The sequence below is a fragment of the Vidua macroura genome, chromosome 3, assembly GCF_024509145.1.
Source record: "Vidua macroura isolate BioBank_ID:100142 chromosome 3, ASM2450914v1, whole genome shotgun sequence".
Lineage (NCBI taxonomy): Eukaryota > Metazoa > Chordata > Aves > Passeriformes > Viduidae > Vidua > Vidua macroura.
This window is the reverse complement of record NC_071573.1, coordinates 68,654,720-68,671,712: the sequence shown is the minus strand read 5'-3', so window position 1 is coordinate 68,671,712 and position 16,993 is coordinate 68,654,720. Positions and strand designations below refer to the sequence as shown.

The following is a 16,993-nucleotide window of genomic DNA, read 5'->3' as shown; positions in this document are numbered from 1 at the left end:
TTCAAGTCTTTAAGCACCATCAGCCTGAGCGGTCATGGTGTGGACAAGAACAAAGGTGAGGACTTTGCCCAAAGAACTCTTAGAGAACTTTATTTAAAACAAGGTTCAGGAGAACACCACAGTGTCTCCATTAAACCCGATCAGGCATTAGAGATGTTGGAGTCTGGGGTCTGAGACTTGCTCATGGGAGATGGAAAGAGATATTTCTCTAGCATCTAGGGATGATTCAACTGAACAGGCATCCAAATTATCCCATCACCTGCCTCCCAGAGCCGCAGGCATCTGACAACTGGTTCAGGCATCTCTGATTTCTGGGACATGATCCACAGACCATGCTGTGCTGCTCAGCTCTGCTGTACCAGACTACAGACAATACCTGTGCAGTTTTTAGCCAATCTGGCGTCCCCATAGTAGCCTGGAGCGCATCGTTCGCACTTGAACCCGCTGGTGTGGTGCAGGCAGTTGCGGCACTGGCCGGTGACTTCATCACAGTCTTCAAAAATCAGATTTGGGTCTGAGTTGCCATTGCAGTCACATTTTTTACAAGTGCTTCCAATTAGCAAAGGGTTCCCATAGTAACCAGGGGCGCACCTGAAAGGAAGAGCAACACTGGCAATGACGAACAATGACATTCTTATCTGCGACACCTTTTTTTCCTCTGACCTTACTTATGTTACCAGGAATTGATCACTGTCTGCAGCTTCTAATGGACAGAGAGCTAATTAGGAGCTTTACTCCTACAGAAGCTATTTTGTGCTCTAATCTCAATCTGTACTGTTATATATTTTCCCCTCCTGGAACACCCCTTGTATCTCAAGCATACCAGTCTGCATGAATTTATTTTTTGTGTGTATCTTTAGCAGTGAAATGATTTTCTCCCTATTGTTTTAAAATCTGTGATGGAATTGCTTTGGCAGCAAGGCAGCTCTACAGTGTTTGTTTTGATCTCTTTCAGCTCTGTATCTCACCAACTATATTGTGTTATATAGGAAACTGGAGTAAGAGGCTGCATTTCAGGATGCTGAAACTCAGAGGAAGTTCAGACCTTTTTTCTTTTATAAATGTATATAAAAACTACTGACCAGGAAAGGTTTATAGAAATACTTCTATGGTGAGGTGTTGGGGTGGCTTCTGGTTTTTGCAAAACAGAATAGGCCTTGAACCAGACTCTGTTTTTCAGATCTGTTTGAAGTTATCCTGTTAGATGAGGGTAAAAGGCTGAGAGCAGTCACCAGGTTTCCAGAGGATTCCACTCTTGGTCTGCAGAGGAAGAGAGGGAGGTGGGTACCAGGCACCCCAGTGAAGGCCTGAAATAGGTCCAAATATCTTATCATATCTTGTTACATTTGGGAAAGCATTTCAGTTGAGAAATTTCTACATCTTAAAAAGAGAGACATGTTGATATTATGGTAATTTTTCACAGTATAGACACACTAGCGATGTAACACTCCTGGATGATCAGTGGCCCTAAGCAAAGAGGTAGTAATAGAATTGTTTATTTGGAAAGGAAATAGTCTCAGTTAAAGATGGTTCTGCTGATATCAGGGAATGTGCTTAATCCTACAAGCAAGGGGAGCTTTTGCAAAACAACCACTGACACAAGGAGAACTAGTACTGGGGTGGGCATGGAGTGCTAATGCCCATGATGCAGGTGCCTGGAGCTCAGAGATCAGGGACTCATACCTCAAAACAGGAAATTAAGAATTCCTGCCAGGAGGGGAATAACTAGCTAGTGTAATAATCACTGGCTGAAGGAATTGGAGGATTGAATAGCTGCTGCAATGATTTAGGTAAGGAGTATTTATTGAAGTTCATTCTGTTTTATCACCATGTTGTCCTTGTCTCCCATCCAAAGTCCTATTTAAGATGCTGGTTTTTCTGTCTGATGTTGGTAAGCAGGGAGGGTGAGCACTTCAGGCAGTTCAGATTAATTTTCTTAGATTCTGGCTGGGTACCTAAACCAAGATCTTTTGTCTTCTAAAATCTGAACACTGTCAAATTCAGGTTCTGCCATGTCTGAACCATGAAAATGTGGAAGATCTGATAAAAGCTTCAAGTTTTGATCTGTTCCTCAACACTGCTTTGTTCATGTTCCAGTCCTGAATCCTCACAGTAGAAACACATAAAATTTTGAGCATCTTAATATAAACCATTTGGCTGCCTCAAATACTGCTTTTGTCAATGACAAAGGCTCTTTCTGTCTCTTTGCAACACTGCCAGAATCTTTGGTGCAGATTTTATCATTTGGGTGACCCAGATGTAAAGAATTAAAGTGTGGCCGAGAGTTCTGTGCACCCCTTGAAGAACCTTGAATGCAAGACTGAGTGCAGAGTGTCATTTATGATTATGATTTGGTTGAATCATTCCCCATTCCCATGGGAGTTGGAGCAAGCAGTGATGGGTAAAGCTACTAGTTGGTCATGCCAGAAGTCTTGCCATTATTTTCTGTGATTTCAGTTTTTTGTTTTTCCATAGTTAGGTATTTTCCAAATGATCTGTCTAATGTGGCCATCAGGTTCACAGAGGCCACTGAGTAGGGCTGGGGTCAGACCAGCCTTTTGCTCGCTGCTGCCCACATCTACCCACAGCAGTGTGCTATCCCCACCAGGCCTGCCATGTCTGCCCTCTCATCAGGACAAGGCCATTTCCCCCCTTTTCTGAAATAAACTGTTCAATTCACTTGCAAGGAATGTAGAGGACATTTCCTCACATCCCCACAGATATGTTTTACATGTGCTGCTTTTTATGACCACCTGAGGCACCAGAACAAGTCGTCCAGAGAAGCTGTGGCTGCCCCATCCCTGGCAGTGTTCAAGACCAGGCTGGGTGGGGCTCTGAGCAACCTGATCTAGCGGAAGGTGCCCCTGCCCATGGCAGGGGATTGGAACCAGAGGACCTTTAAGGTCCCTCCCAACCCAAACTCTTCTATGACTCACTTTTATTAGCCATAACTTCTCATCTGGACCAGCTGAAAGAAACTTTATTTTCAGACCTGAAAATAAATCTGTTACTTTCACTCTTCTGTTTGCCGCTCAGTACATCTCATAGTACTGAGGCATTTAACCTCTTTTGAATTGTGGGTAGGATGTGAGAAGAGCAGAAGCCACTGACTGGAAATGTTCTGCTCCATCCCTGTACTTTATGGCCTGAAAAAGTTAAGAGGCCTGGAGTAAATGTCTTTTCCTAGATTGTATCAATAAATGACCCTTTTTTTGCTAAAAAAGTGTATTTCCTCTCCCATAATAAAACTGCAAAGTTGTCTTTGTTTCATTCTGCAGCCATAGCTGCTTCCTGTAATTATTAGTGAGTAAGAAATTAACTTCCTCTTCTCTGGCAATGCCAAAAGAACCTTTTTCATCTATTTGCTTTGGATGGTAAATCGTAATTTGTTCAGTTGTTCTTTTTAACATTTGTGCATAAACGAAACCTGCATGGCATCAGGTTACCACCCTGATGCCTTACTGTTGAAGTCCAGGAGAAAAAAGATTAATTCCTAAATTTCAGTTTGGGAAGCTGGTTTAATCAGTTCCTAGCTAGGGTGCCTGTGAATTCACACCACCTTTTTTTCTGGCAATGCCCAGCAGCAGTGTGTGCCAAGTAGGGACTTGCTCTTCAACAAGTGGGCAGGGACAAGCAATGCATCATCCAGCTTTGAAACACTTTTTGACATTTCTGATGCAAATGGGAGTAGGACCAGAAAGCAAGTCCTGTGTGTAACTGCTTGCACCTTACCCCAGCAATTAGCCAAGCTCTTAATGTAGTGACCAGGACAGGCTGATTTCTTTCTGTAGCTTTTCCGACACAGCTTTGCCTTCCTTGAGACAGATGCACTGTGTTGGGCTGGGGAGTGGCCAATAGAAAACAAAGCTGATGTTATTTTCTGCTGTTTCTGTGTTATTGCTGCCCATTTCATAGGATTTGTATTGCTTGTAGTCTGGGTTGACATTTTAATAACCATTAAGAAACCTCAATGACCTTTTAATTGTCTGCATTATCCTTTGTGTATAAACCTGACATTTTGAAGGAACAAAAGAATACAGCCATGGGCCTGTAAACAAGAGTGGGTTTTTTATTTTTGTGCCATCTGCTTTCACTGTTGCTGTCATGATGTTAGTGATGTGGAGGTAATCGACTGATGTTTTTGCATCATCTGTAAGGAGAAAACCCTTTACTCATTGTTCATCTTATCTTTTTCATTTGGATTTGTCTTTGCATCTTAAGCATCCCTTTTCTCCCTTCTCTGACAGTTATATTAAGTATCATTTGAATTCCAGGCTTGTCCATTATTGTCAGTTGACTAAAGACTTAAATGCTTCAGGGGCTTTAAGGGAAAACAAAACGGGATGTTCAGGAAGTCATTGTCTGAACCATCCTATATCCCTCAGTCTTTGTGTTGGAGCTGCTCTAATTTATTGGCTGCTCAAAGACAATTTCTGAATTATCATCAGGCCCCTGACATTCATTGAAACATCATCCATGTGTGTTCATAACAAGAAAGAGAGCCTCTTACAGCATATGGAGTTATATTTCTGCTGTATAGTTCAACTTATTTGTGTCCTTTTTTATTTAGGGAATATTTGCTGGAAATTGTTTATGGAGATAAGGGAAAGTTGAAAAGCAACACTGGCCTATAATTGTTTGCTTGACTTTATTGAATTATGCCTGTGATGTGCATTTAAAATGTAACTGAAAAAAGCTGCATCTGCTTTAAGAATTTGACTTGATAGTGGATTTTCTCCTTTGCTTTTGGTAGAAACCTGCTACATATTTTAAAGGGGTAAATTGCAAGAGGCATTGATGTGGTGGCTATTTTTCACTTCAGCTGCTGTTTCGGATTTGTATTTTTAAATTGCATTCCTTTTAGGACGATCACTACATGAAGGCACACAAAGTGCAAGAACTAGATCAAAATGCATCATATGTAAATGCCTGTCTTACACTGACACTTCTCCACAGCAAATGTTAGTGCTTTTTAGTAGGAAATGAACAAGGTCATTTCACAGACACAATTCTACCTGATGAAAACAAGTGCATAAGATTTCTCCTCAGTATGGGAAGATTCCCTGAAAAAATTCTGGACTTCTATAATGCTGACCAGCAAGTCATCCTATGAGCTTCTTACCTTTCACAGTTGGGTCCTGCATAGTTTTCCTTGCAGACACAACGCACACTTCCACTTTTTCTGTAACAGGAGACTGCAAAGCTGGAATTTTATTAGGATGAATAGTTAGAATACCAGGCAATGACACTTTCTTCATTACAGTATGGACATTTGTCAATGTGAACTCTGGCTCTTGGTTGTTCATTGCTGAATGGGTGTTCAGCTCTCTACAAAATTTATATCATACCCCTTGTTTAGACTTTAAATTAGTTTAGGAAGCACTAATTAGTGTACAGAACTATGGAGCTATGTAAATACAGATGTATAGGTATGAAAGTCATTGTCTTGCAGTGCAGATCAGACACATCTGCAAGTTTTGATACACACACTTTAGACAAGGGACTTAAGATAAATGTGTATGTCATGTGAACCTAATTGTTTCCTCTCTATTATCCCAAGTGGTAAAATATTGTCTGTGGAAGACACTGGAGTGAGCATTTCAAGAACTGAGATTTTGGAATGGGTGCAGCAGTTTCCTGTGCAAATCCTACAGTTTTTCTCAAATTCCAATCTGGAAGTTCCTAGTGATGAAGACTGACCTCAGTAATGCTGTTCTCATTCAGAGTCACTGAGTTTACAGTAACCAGGGCTGCTCTACCATCTTTCCAAGTAAGCTGGAAAGAGTCTGCGGCCTCTTCTGAGACCAACATGCCAAGTAGTGATGCTGACTGCAGTAATGGCTTGGGCTGAAATTTTTACTGCCATGATTATAAATCATGGATTCCTTTGTTTTCTTCTGTTTTCAGGATTTAACAAATATTTAAATAAATATGAGACCAAGAAACAGCAGTAGCCAGATGTGGAAAGTGCAAATTTTATATGCATTTCAAACACAGTGATGGACATGGCTTAAATACATTTACAGGAAAAAAAGAGATACAGTCCTAAGATGTTTCTAGTTAGTTTGCAAGAGGTGTGAATAAATTTCTGCCAGCACTAGAATGCAACCAGAGTAGTGAGTGGCAGCAGTTTCCAGCTGCAGGCCCATGGTTGCTAAAACACAACTCCTCAGTCATGTGGTGCTGGGCAGCTGTGGCTGGGTTGCATCCATTTCACACAGGACAAAAGACTCAGAGCAATGGGAAAGTGCATGATCCATGCACTGCTTGTTCCAGGAACAAACAGCATTGAAAGCTGATGAGAATTCCCATATAATTTCAGTTCCTGCCAGGGTTTCTCAACTGGACAACCAGAGGCAAAAAAATCTGTCTGGAACTCTGCTGTCTCAAAATATTTGATATAACCAAAGAGAACATAAAATGAGATTCTTCTCACAGAATTTACAAATTAACTGCTGTGTGGCTTTTACAAGAACATGTTGAGAAAATCACAATAGTTTGGCAGGCTTCCTCTTCTTTAACAAAGTCTAATTCCTTCACGTAGTTGCAAAAACCACATTGTGCATCTAAGTTATGAAGTAGGACTGAAATCTTCCTCAAGTTTTATACTTTTTGTGAACTTTTAGGGGAAAAAAAGGCTTTATAATTCCCTTAGGTTTGAAAAGAAGCAACATCTGCTGGACTGTGAAACAACCTCCATCCTCCTTTTTTTGTTCCAAAGAAATGACGTTACACTTCATGTGTAATGTCCAAAAGTTACTGCAAAAGTTCCAAGGATAGAAGATATGAAGACAGCCTGGTCAGAAAATCTAGAGGCACTGCTGAATTCGTGGAAAAAATATCTATCTGGTGAGTCTGTCAATTTACAGATTCAGTATTCTATTTCCAAAGTAAAACAGGGTACAAAACAACATCCTTTGGATATTTTTAAAGCCATTTAATGCTTCTCTGCTTCTGGTAGAGTTATTATTTTGCCTTACTCTTTATATGTAATAGGATTAATGAAGGAAAATTGAAAAAAACCCAACTAATAAAGAACATTTTTTCTTTGAATTTAGTTAAGCTTTAGTAAAGCTTAATGTTGCTCAATTTTTTTTTTTGCCTGTTCCAGCCCCAGCTGAAGACTATTTCTGTGGTCAGGTCTGTCTCATACAAGAAGCTGAACAGGCAATTTCTGTACATTAGTTAAATAGGGGTATGAGGCAACTTGGGGTGGGACGTTCCTTTAATTACTACCTTCAGGACTTTTCTGAGGGAAAACCAAGGAAGCAGAGTGGATTTTTACTGACATAGTTTCAAAGGGGAGACAATGTCATAGAACATAGAATATTCTGAGATGAAGGGACACTTGAGGCTCATCAAATCCAAGCCATGTATTGCTGCTAATATTGAGGAATCTGCATTCAGGTTTCTTGCAACATTTGTTCTCCCTTCCTAACGCCATGCTGCTGAGTTTTGGGTTTGGGGTTTCCTTTTCCCTAGTGGTCTGGAACAGGAGAGACAATGTCCCTAGCTAAGGAGCATATTGAATCTGGGAATGCTCCTTGGCCTCTGCTTCCATCTCCCACAGCATTGGCAGAGAAGGGCTGTAGCCCCAGTCCCTGATGGCCCCACTTCACTGAGCCCTGCTCAGTGGCCTTGTGGGCCATCCAACTCCCTGCTCTCAGGGAGCACCTCTGCAGAGCCTTTGGGCTGCGGGATAGGGCAGGGTCTGGGTGAATGCAGACCCAGTCACGCTGTGCCAAGTCGAGCTGTAGGGAGCACAGACCAGACCTTGCCTGACTGACCTTGCTTGGTAGAGCCTGAGGCTCATGTGGTAGTTTTTCAGGCTGTGGCTCAGAGAACAGCTTCTTACACCAAAGTGGCTGCTCTGTGCCCAACAGGTGACAAAAACCACTTTGCCAAGGAAAAAAACACTGCTCCTGACTGTTGTATTTCTAATTTTTTCAGGCATTACAGCTGCTACTGAAACTGGAAGGAATAGTTTGCTTCATCTGCAAGCTTGCTCACTCCTAAGCCTTCCTACATGTGAGCAAAGCCAGGTTCTTCCACTGTCTCTGGAGGATTTTCTCTGTAATCCAGGCAAAGCTGAAGTTTTTCAACAATATCTCTTCTTCACTCCATGGCCCTTCTCAGATGTCTGAAGCTCTTACAAAAGCCAAGAAGGGATCTGCGGGAATTTGGCCAGAGTAATTTTGTTCCTTTTCCAGTTTGAGCCCTGAGAAGCTGAGCAAAACAGAGCTCATCCCACCTTAAGGTTGTGTGAGTAATTGTATAGCAACAGCAAACAAATACAGTGAGGATGAAATTCCCTTTGCTGTGACGTCCTGCTGAAAGCAGGATGGGAAACAACTTAAGAGGAATAGCTAGCTCCCTGAAAACCAGCATCAGCCTGCTGGCAACTATTTACTAGCATCTCCCTGTGGTGGGATTCGCATAGATACCTCTCTCCCAGAGCATGAATCTGAGCAAGAGGAAGCTGATAATTTCTTTCAGCTGCATTACTGACATGTCATTGTTTTTAATGGCTCATTGTGGCTTGTGTTTTGTGTTTTTTTTTTTTTTTTTTTCCTCTGAAGACACAAAGCACACAACATCTGGAGTTCTTTGACTTGGTCTTGTTTTCCTGTCAGGCTTCAGAGTTTCTTACCCAAAAGTAGCTGGGCATCAGCTGAAGGGGCAGTGGAACTGTCACAGGATGCTCCAGCACTTTCCTTTGAACTGTTACTTTGCTAACCAGATCCAGCTGCTGTATACTCAGGGGACTGCAAAGTCATGCTTTTTTTTGTTTGGTTTCACCCTTCAGGTGACATGAATTGAACTTTCCATCTGTCTTTTTTTTCTGTCTCAACCACATAAATCTGGTGCCACCTGAGAATTCTTCATTAAGGGATTTTAAAAAGCAACCAGACAACTGAACAATCTCTTCTCCATAAAAGGGTGAACTTGAACTTGCTCATTCTTTTCCCTCTTGGTGTCACAACTCATCCCCATACAGGCCACAATCAATTGGCATTGGTGCCTGGCACCAATTAATGGTGGATGAAAACTGTCACCATTAGTTTATTATCTTACTGTAAGACTTTCATACCTTCTTTCTGTGAATTCTCATGGGCAGCTCCTCTCAACACTGGCTCCTTTTCTCTTCCTTCTCACAGGTGGCTGACTTCTTCCTGTCCCTGTCACAACTGGACATAGCTATGACCTATTAAAGGCAAGGCTGTTCCTATTCTTTGGTAATTAGTACAGCTGCAACTCCTAAGGGATGAGATTGCCTTCAGCACTCTCTTTTCTCTCACAATCCATCCTCCCACATCTTGGTAAGAATTGGTATGAGTATTTAAAGATATTTTACATCTTCTGAATGAAATGCTGCTTCCTGTGGTTGTAAACATGAGCAGCTGGTAGTCTTATTTACCCCTGTGTTTGCCAAGGGCAGCAGCCTTTGTCTCCTGCGTTGAGGAAAGGATGCTGGCCCCACCTTGGAAAGGGCAAAATGCAAGCCACATCAAAGAGAAGCAAAGACTCTACATACTTGGCAAGTTCTGGCAGGGGGCAGGGGCAGGGCTGGCAGAAGGTGGGCACTCCCCTGACAACGTCACCAATGAAGCCATCCGGACACTGCTCGCAGTGCTGTCCTGTTGTGTTCCTCTGGCAGTCCTGCAGTGGAAGGAGACAGAATGGTGAAAGTTAAATGGAGATGCTGCCTAATTCAGAAAGAGATCACTTAGCTGAAGAGCTGGCCAAGGAGGAGAGTGGCTGGTGCCACACCTTTACCTTGCAAGGTATTGACAGATTTAGGCAAACAAGCTGACACAGCTGCAAATAAAAATATTATAAATGATTACAATGACCAGCAGCAAGGGTTGACAAGGTGCTGTACAGGACAAAACAGACATATGAAGCTGGAAGGTGCTCATTAGAGATTCAGATCCTAGAAGACTTTGCTTGTCTTGCTTCCTGCATATTTTATAGTGATAGAGAACCCATTGCCCAGAAATTATTCTTTGTACAAGGCTGTCATTTGGCTAGAGAACTCTACAGCAAGTAGAATGTGACGAGAAAAAGGAAAAAAGTAGATTTTTATTCCGCGGATCTTTAAATAAATTAGCCAGTAGTGGTTTTAGAACTAAAGGTGGTTTTACTTAGTAATATTTTCTGTAACAAATAAAATATTTAGTATATGGGAAACCAGAAGGTTACTTTAATTAAGAGCCTCTAAAATGAGAGAATACTAGGAGAAAGTTTGAATAGGAGGAAGGGGAGGAGGAGGAAAGAAGAGCACTTATCACAGGGCATGTGGTGAGAGCCAGAAGGCTAATGGAAGGCTAATACAGTTTTAAAAATATTTTGCATTTGTCATTATCCAATGAAATAATGATGTTAATGTACCACCAGAGAGACAGGAGAGCGTGGGTACTGAGCACTTGAAGTGCTTGAGCTGCCCTGTGTCTGAAGCACTGGCAGAGGCCTTGGGTGTGTTTGGTTGTAGCCTTCACTGTGGTTGATCAATTCACTTCACCTTGTTTGTCCTCAGCTCACAACACATGGGTATCAACAGAGTAAATCTGGTACTGGTTTCCAAAGCTCAAATATGACTGCAATCAACAGAGGAGGACAGCAATTGTTGCTCCTCAAATCTGCACTTTTCTGTCTAAGCTGAAGGGAAGTGAAAAAAGGGCTCTCTTAGCCCAGATACCCCATTATCTGAGTGCACTTTTGTAGTTTTTCTCTGGTTAGTGATTATGCAAAAATCTTTATCTTATTTAGCAAGACAGAACTTCTGTATTTAGAGCCATATTTTTACAGTAATAGAAAAGGTGTCCTTATATTTTATATTCCATTATTTTGCATCTACAACTAAAATGCTAAGTGCATTGAGCCCAAGAAACCTATCTAAAGGCAGGGAGAACACCCTCCCTGCAGCTCATGGATGATTATCAGCATTGAGTGACACTGGCATGGTAGTTTGAGAAAAGTGTTTTGTTTCTCTGTGGATCATTTTGAGTGGATGATCAGTAGCAGCCTGGCTTCTAAAGGATTCTATATGAGTCTACAGCATGTAATCACTCATCCTTCAGTACACCAGCAGCTTGTCTGATGACAGAGTGGCTGGGTTGTATTTGCCTGTGCAAGAAAACGTCTTAGGTGGTCCTACCACTCCTCTCTGGCACTCTCACTGAGTGCCAACAATCACCATGAGCATTTTTACCTGGCTCTTACTGTAACTATTAGTGCACACATGAAAAGATCATGAAATGGTGCTATGAGTGGGTGTGTGGGGTGTGCAGTGTGACTTTGAAATGATTGTCAACACTGAGCTCCTAGACCCATTTGATTGGAAGTAAAGCTGGAACTACTGTTCTGAGAACACAGAACATTTCATGTGCTGTAGTTCTTCTCAGTACATACATTTGTGCAGAAATAATAATGAAAAGTTTGTTGATTATCTTCAGGCAATAGTACTAGGAGAAGTTCCCCAGCACAAGACAAGCATGTTTGTGTAAATTAATATAACTGAAAAACAGAGGCATGAATCTGTCCCAACTTAATTTAGGAACCTGAATTTGCAAGAAAATGATTCCTTCTGATAGTCTTCAAAGGCAGCAGCTTCATTAAATCTGCCATTTATGCTGTTTTAGGGAAATTACTTCATCTGAGGGATAAAAAAGTGCAATTTAAGTAGTCTGGACCTTCTCCATAGGCAATAGGTAGCAAATTGGTTTTCTGTGTATTCTCTAAAGTTGAAGAAAGACAGGACCTGCCACAGAGAGGTGCAGAGCACCTGTTAGACACCTAATGCTTGATGGCGTGGAGACACTCCAGGGGCAATCAAAAGTTAATACTCAGCCCTGCCTCTCATAAGTTAGTACAATAACAACCCCCCCACCTCTCCAAAACCACAAATAAAATCCCCCAAAATAACAGGGTCTTAAATGTTGTCTGGGAAATCTAAAAGGGTCCTGCAACTTTGACAGTCTTACTACTTTGGAGATGAAAACAGCTATTGTTGCAATGTATTAGGAATTGTCTGTTTATTTATCTTTTTTCTCCCTTATTACTTGTCCTTCTGAGAGATAGTTTTTTAACAACTGTTAATGCAGAAGATTGCAGAAGGATAAATAATTTATATAGGTAAAGAGATGCAGGCTGCTTATGTGACTGTGCAGTCTGTATTTGGAGGTAGATTTAGACTTATCCTCATATATGCTGTCACATCTGAGGTTACAGAACTGCATAGCATTGCCCATCCCAGCACACCAGAATTTGTTGCTATCCCAAAATAATAGTAATAAAAACCAGAGTGCATCATAATGACTTGAAAGCCAAGAGTTGTACATGTTTTATCTTTTCCATCTATGAGGTTTAGGGTTTCAAGTGTTCTCTCTCCAGCCATTGTGGATGAGATGCAGTATTAGTTTTCAGAATTTCATATGGAAGAAGGAGCTGAGACACATAAAGTAAACATAAAGTATTGTGCAATTTTCACTAAAGTAATGACACCTGTCTAAGTAAAAAAAGAAAAAGAAAAAAAAAAGCTACAAAACTAATTTCCTCATGTAGTTTGGGTAAAAATACCCCCTAAATGTCACAGTTTTAATTTATAGACCTTGTCCTGTATTAGTGAAGTGGGAGCTGATGCCTTGCCAAATGCACCTGGCCCACTACTTTCTCAACCCATCACTTGGTGTAGCTAACTGTGACAAATGTGGCTGAGCAGGTGGGAGAGCAGCAGCAGCAGCTTCTCCTTGCAGTCCTGGCCTGAATTCCTTCATGCCTCTTACACTGGCTGTGCAGGAGTGGAAACAAAATGCTCACACATTGGGGGTCACTGTTGCACATTTTCAATGGTCAGCTGGGTAGGACAACAAATATTAAGTTTAAACATAGCTAAGAGGGAGGGAAATACCTGAGAAAATATGTTGACTGACACTAATGTTTTTGACAATCTCTGCATTCTAATACTGCGTTCTGGTTAGATTTTCAAACATATGTCAACAAGGCTGGATAGATATCTGCAGCTCATCTTTACAGAAAGAAGCAGTGAGCTATAAGCAGCAAGGCTCTTTGTGAAGGCAGAGGTACCTAACGAGCTGGGGAGTTTTGCTAGCTCCCTACTGCTTTTTGCTCATGCTTGATGGATGGTTGTAGATCCACTGGCAGTTCTCCAGACCAGCCCTGGCAACCATGTGGAACATATTATCCTCTTGGGCAGAACTGCCAAATCTGTTCCAACCTTTCCACTCAGCTGTAAACCCAAATGCTTAAACACAAATCACTTACACGACAATATGCTCTATTGTAAAAAATTCCATAAAAGGCTGGAAAGGATACCGGTGGATTTATCCTGTCCACTGTTAGGATCATTTGGTCTTTCTTGCTCCAAAATGGTCACATTTATTCATTTATTTATTTATTTCCTTATGAGTATTTGGATGCCTTATATAAAGACCAATCAAATATGTAGAAGTGAAATGATAACAAACCACTTGGAGATTTCTAGGGAGACAACAAGAAATTTACCTTCACCTTCTGCTATAATGCTTTCTTCAGACTTCTTTTGTTCTGTGTTTTCATGCATCAAGGAAGATCTAATCTCCATTAACAGTAGACACCTCATGTAAGACACTGATAACTCAGTCTAACAAAAATTTTACCTGGCCTTTCATTCCATTTTGCTGTATTCTTTTGGAGTCATTGCCATAATATATTGCAGTCACCTCACAAAACTTGCTTCCCTAGACTGTGCAATCAAATTTTTAAGTATGGTAAAGCCCTGTGAATTGTACTGCTTACATAATCCTATGCAAGTGTGACAGTTCATTGCTTTAGAAAAGCTGTTGCACCTCCATATGCCACTCTTTTCAGATGTGACCGTCATAGCCCCTCTGATGATCAGTCATTTGAAGACCACTTCCATGTCTGAATTTTGAAATGTTGAGCCCTCAGTGGAGGTGCTCTAAAGAAATAGGTCAGCTGAAGGTCGCTGGTGGGGTGCGGTCTGGGGTGCAGTGCAGGAGATAAAAAATTCCCTTCATGCCTTCCTGTCTTACTAGCAGCAAAATGTGATGGGCTTTATGCAGGGGAAATGCACATCTTGGGTCTGCAGATGGCCACTTGAATCTCTTGCAGTTTCACCCAGTTAACATCGCATATATGCTTGTTTCCAAAATCAAAAGCTAGAGCCTGAAAAGAGACTTCATTTTCTTCTTGTAGCCAGGATTGAGAAAATTATGTTAAAAATCCAAAGTCCAAGATCAGCACAATGAATTGGTGTTTCTTCCCCCACTGGACTTACATGCATCACCAGATAGTGTCTTTGAAATGAAGCATTATTTGACATCTCTCTTTTAATATATCATTAGTAGAGCTTACGCTGTGCTGGCTATTCTTCTAACACTTGGGTGATTTTAACAAAATGGACTGCATGTCTCTTCAGTTTTAGTCACAGGATCACGTGACTGATATCTGTACTGGCTTTATGTGGACATCTATGCAAGAAAGGTTCTGTCTGCAATAATTTCTTCTGTCTGGTTACCTAAGGAGATTGTTGATCCATCGACTGTGTCATTCAGTAAGCTTTTAATGACTCGTGGGTTTGATTTGCACTCTACGAATAAGCTGAGAGAAGTTTTGAAACAGAACCTCAAGATATATATATCAGCAGAAATTAAAGATATGAGCACTCTACCTTAAGGCATCATTAAAAAGGGTTTAATTTTATTTGATTTTGAATTCAGGGCACAAGCCAATGAAAATTTCATTAATTTGTATGCTGTGGGAACTACATTTGCCAAATTTATTTGAGGGATTTGTATAATATGATGGCCTCAGAGCATCATATGGGGCCCAACCCTTTCTTTTCATCCCTTTTGAAGCAGAGTACTTTTTCCTTTTTATACTGTCTTGTCTATTTATTCAGGTCTTACAGCTTAGTTATTACTTAGACTATAAAAAATATCTACCAACCAAACACAGTGTTATTATTATTTTCATGTTATTATAGCTTCCAGCATTGTTAGCAGAGTTAACTTTAAAAAGCGATGGCTTTTTTAATGTTTAAATCATTCCATTCTGTTGATAAACATGCAGATATAGAAAACTTTGACATTGGGGAAGGTCAGTTCTTCTAAAGATCTGCTGCTAAGGATGTTTTGTATCTATAGCTCAAGGTTAAGGTAAGAGATGCTTATGGTGGAGAATCCATTAGTGATAAAACTTTGGAATGCTGTTACATCTTGAAAGCAGGGAGATAGCAAGTTCATAATCATGGAAATAAAGGATGACAACAATAATAATGTGGGATAAATTTTATTTTTAACAGCTCATTAAAAACTAACTGTTTTTAATGAGTGCAGAAAATCTTGTCTAGCTATCAGGTGTGGTGATTTCCACTGCAAGACTTATTGGAGTAGGTGGCCTAAAAATTTGAGATTAGGGAGAATGGTGAGCTCTCCATACCACATGGTCCTAGCTCTTCACTAGTTCCTAGTCTGGAACTCCCAGACACAGAGTCTGGGAGATATTGACTCATTTCTGCCCCAGCAGGCTTTGGCCCGATCTGTACATGGCCTTCTCCAGCTCTTAGGGAAGGCTGCTTTTTCCACTGATTCTAATACAAGTCACATTACCAACCATCAAGTCACCTTTTCCTAAATTGAATTAATTCATTGAGCTAATGTGCTTCTTCTGTAATTCAAGTTATATCTTTCTTTCTCTAAGCTTTTCTTCTCCCAGGATTTCTCAGTATGTTTTGCTGTTAATCAATTTTATTAGTCTTCCAAACTTCTCTAGAAATTTTTGAATCTTCAGGAAGGTCCTGTTACTGCAGTCCCCATGGGCATCTCTGGTTCTAGTTTATGCTATCAAACCTTTAAATCTCCTTTTAATTCTGCACTTTTCCTCTACCTTTCACTTTTATTTCACTTAAGCCTTTTCACTGTTCCTTTAATTCAGAAGTAAATGACATGAGCTTAATGGCTTTTAAAATCCTTCTGATAAGCTATCAAAGGGCAATTTGAACTCAAACAGTAAAGTAGGGTTTAGCTTTTAGTTTTATTCCTTATTACCTAGCTGGCTGACTCCAATAGAAGAAACACCAATCAGGAATGTACATTTACTTTCAGATAATTTCTTCCTGATACTGTAAATTTTCTAGTTTTGTTTGTTTGTTTGTCTTGAACCCTTGACTTCAGCCATATTTTTGTAGAAGACAGGAAACAGGTCTTCTGTTGTGTTCGTAACCTGAGGGAGGATATAATCACTTCCTAATTAATATATTCTACTCCAGAAGCTCTCTGGCGACCAGAGTCATCAGAATCAGACCTGTGACAAGCTCTCTATCTCATTCCCAAGTCTTCCATCAGAAGTTTCTCCTTGGCATCACTGTCACTTGACACTAAAGGGACAATGATCCCTATGAGCCAAAACCCTTGTGCATGTGAAAGAGAATAGCTGGGAATGCCCGGCAGTCTAAAACCACTTTTGAAAATTTAATATTAAAAACGAAGCCAACATGTGTTCTGCAGAAACCAGCCAATTCTAAGCACATTACAATGGCCAAGCCATAGTAATTTTTCCTGTGCTGAACAGCTGCAGAGTCTTCTTCTCACAGAAATAAAAATGGTAGGAAATATGCCATGGAATTTGACTTGATGTATTTGAATAACTGAAAACTTGATAGTGGTTGCAACAAAGCAAAGTATGTGAATATTATGAGTCCATTTTATGAAGAGATAAAGTGAGGGCAAAGGTTTATGACTTGTCAGAAGTAACAAATGGCATAGCAAGGGGTTCTGGGCTCTTACAAGCTGGACTCTTTACAAGCCTGCAAAGAATATACTAGTGCCTAGCTCTTGCTATGTGGTTTAAACCACATTAGCTTCCATCATTTTTTTAGTGTATTAGTGCCCTAATTGCCTGCTAGTAGTTGGGATTAGTTTTACTGGGCTGATTTTTGCTCTGGAGCTACAAATGTTTGACTACTATTACT

At 40.6% G+C, this 16,993-nt stretch overlaps 1 protein-coding gene across 1 annotated transcript in view; it reads right to left on the bottom strand.

Moving 5' to 3' along the window:
* The window catches only part of LAMA4 (laminin subunit alpha 4), a 96,229-nt gene that overhangs the window by 56,581 nt on the left and 22,655 nt on the right, over nt 1-16,993 (bottom strand). The window contains exons 3-5 of the mRNA XM_053974038.1: nt 9,536-9,660; nt 5,123-5,203; nt 377-591 (exon numbers count right to left, since the gene is read on the bottom strand). Of these exons, the coding sequence (XP_053830013.1) occupies nt 377-591; nt 5,123-5,203; nt 9,536-9,660 (421 nt within the window). The remainder of the gene's footprint in view (nt 1-376; nt 592-5,122; nt 5,204-9,535; nt 9,661-16,993) is intronic.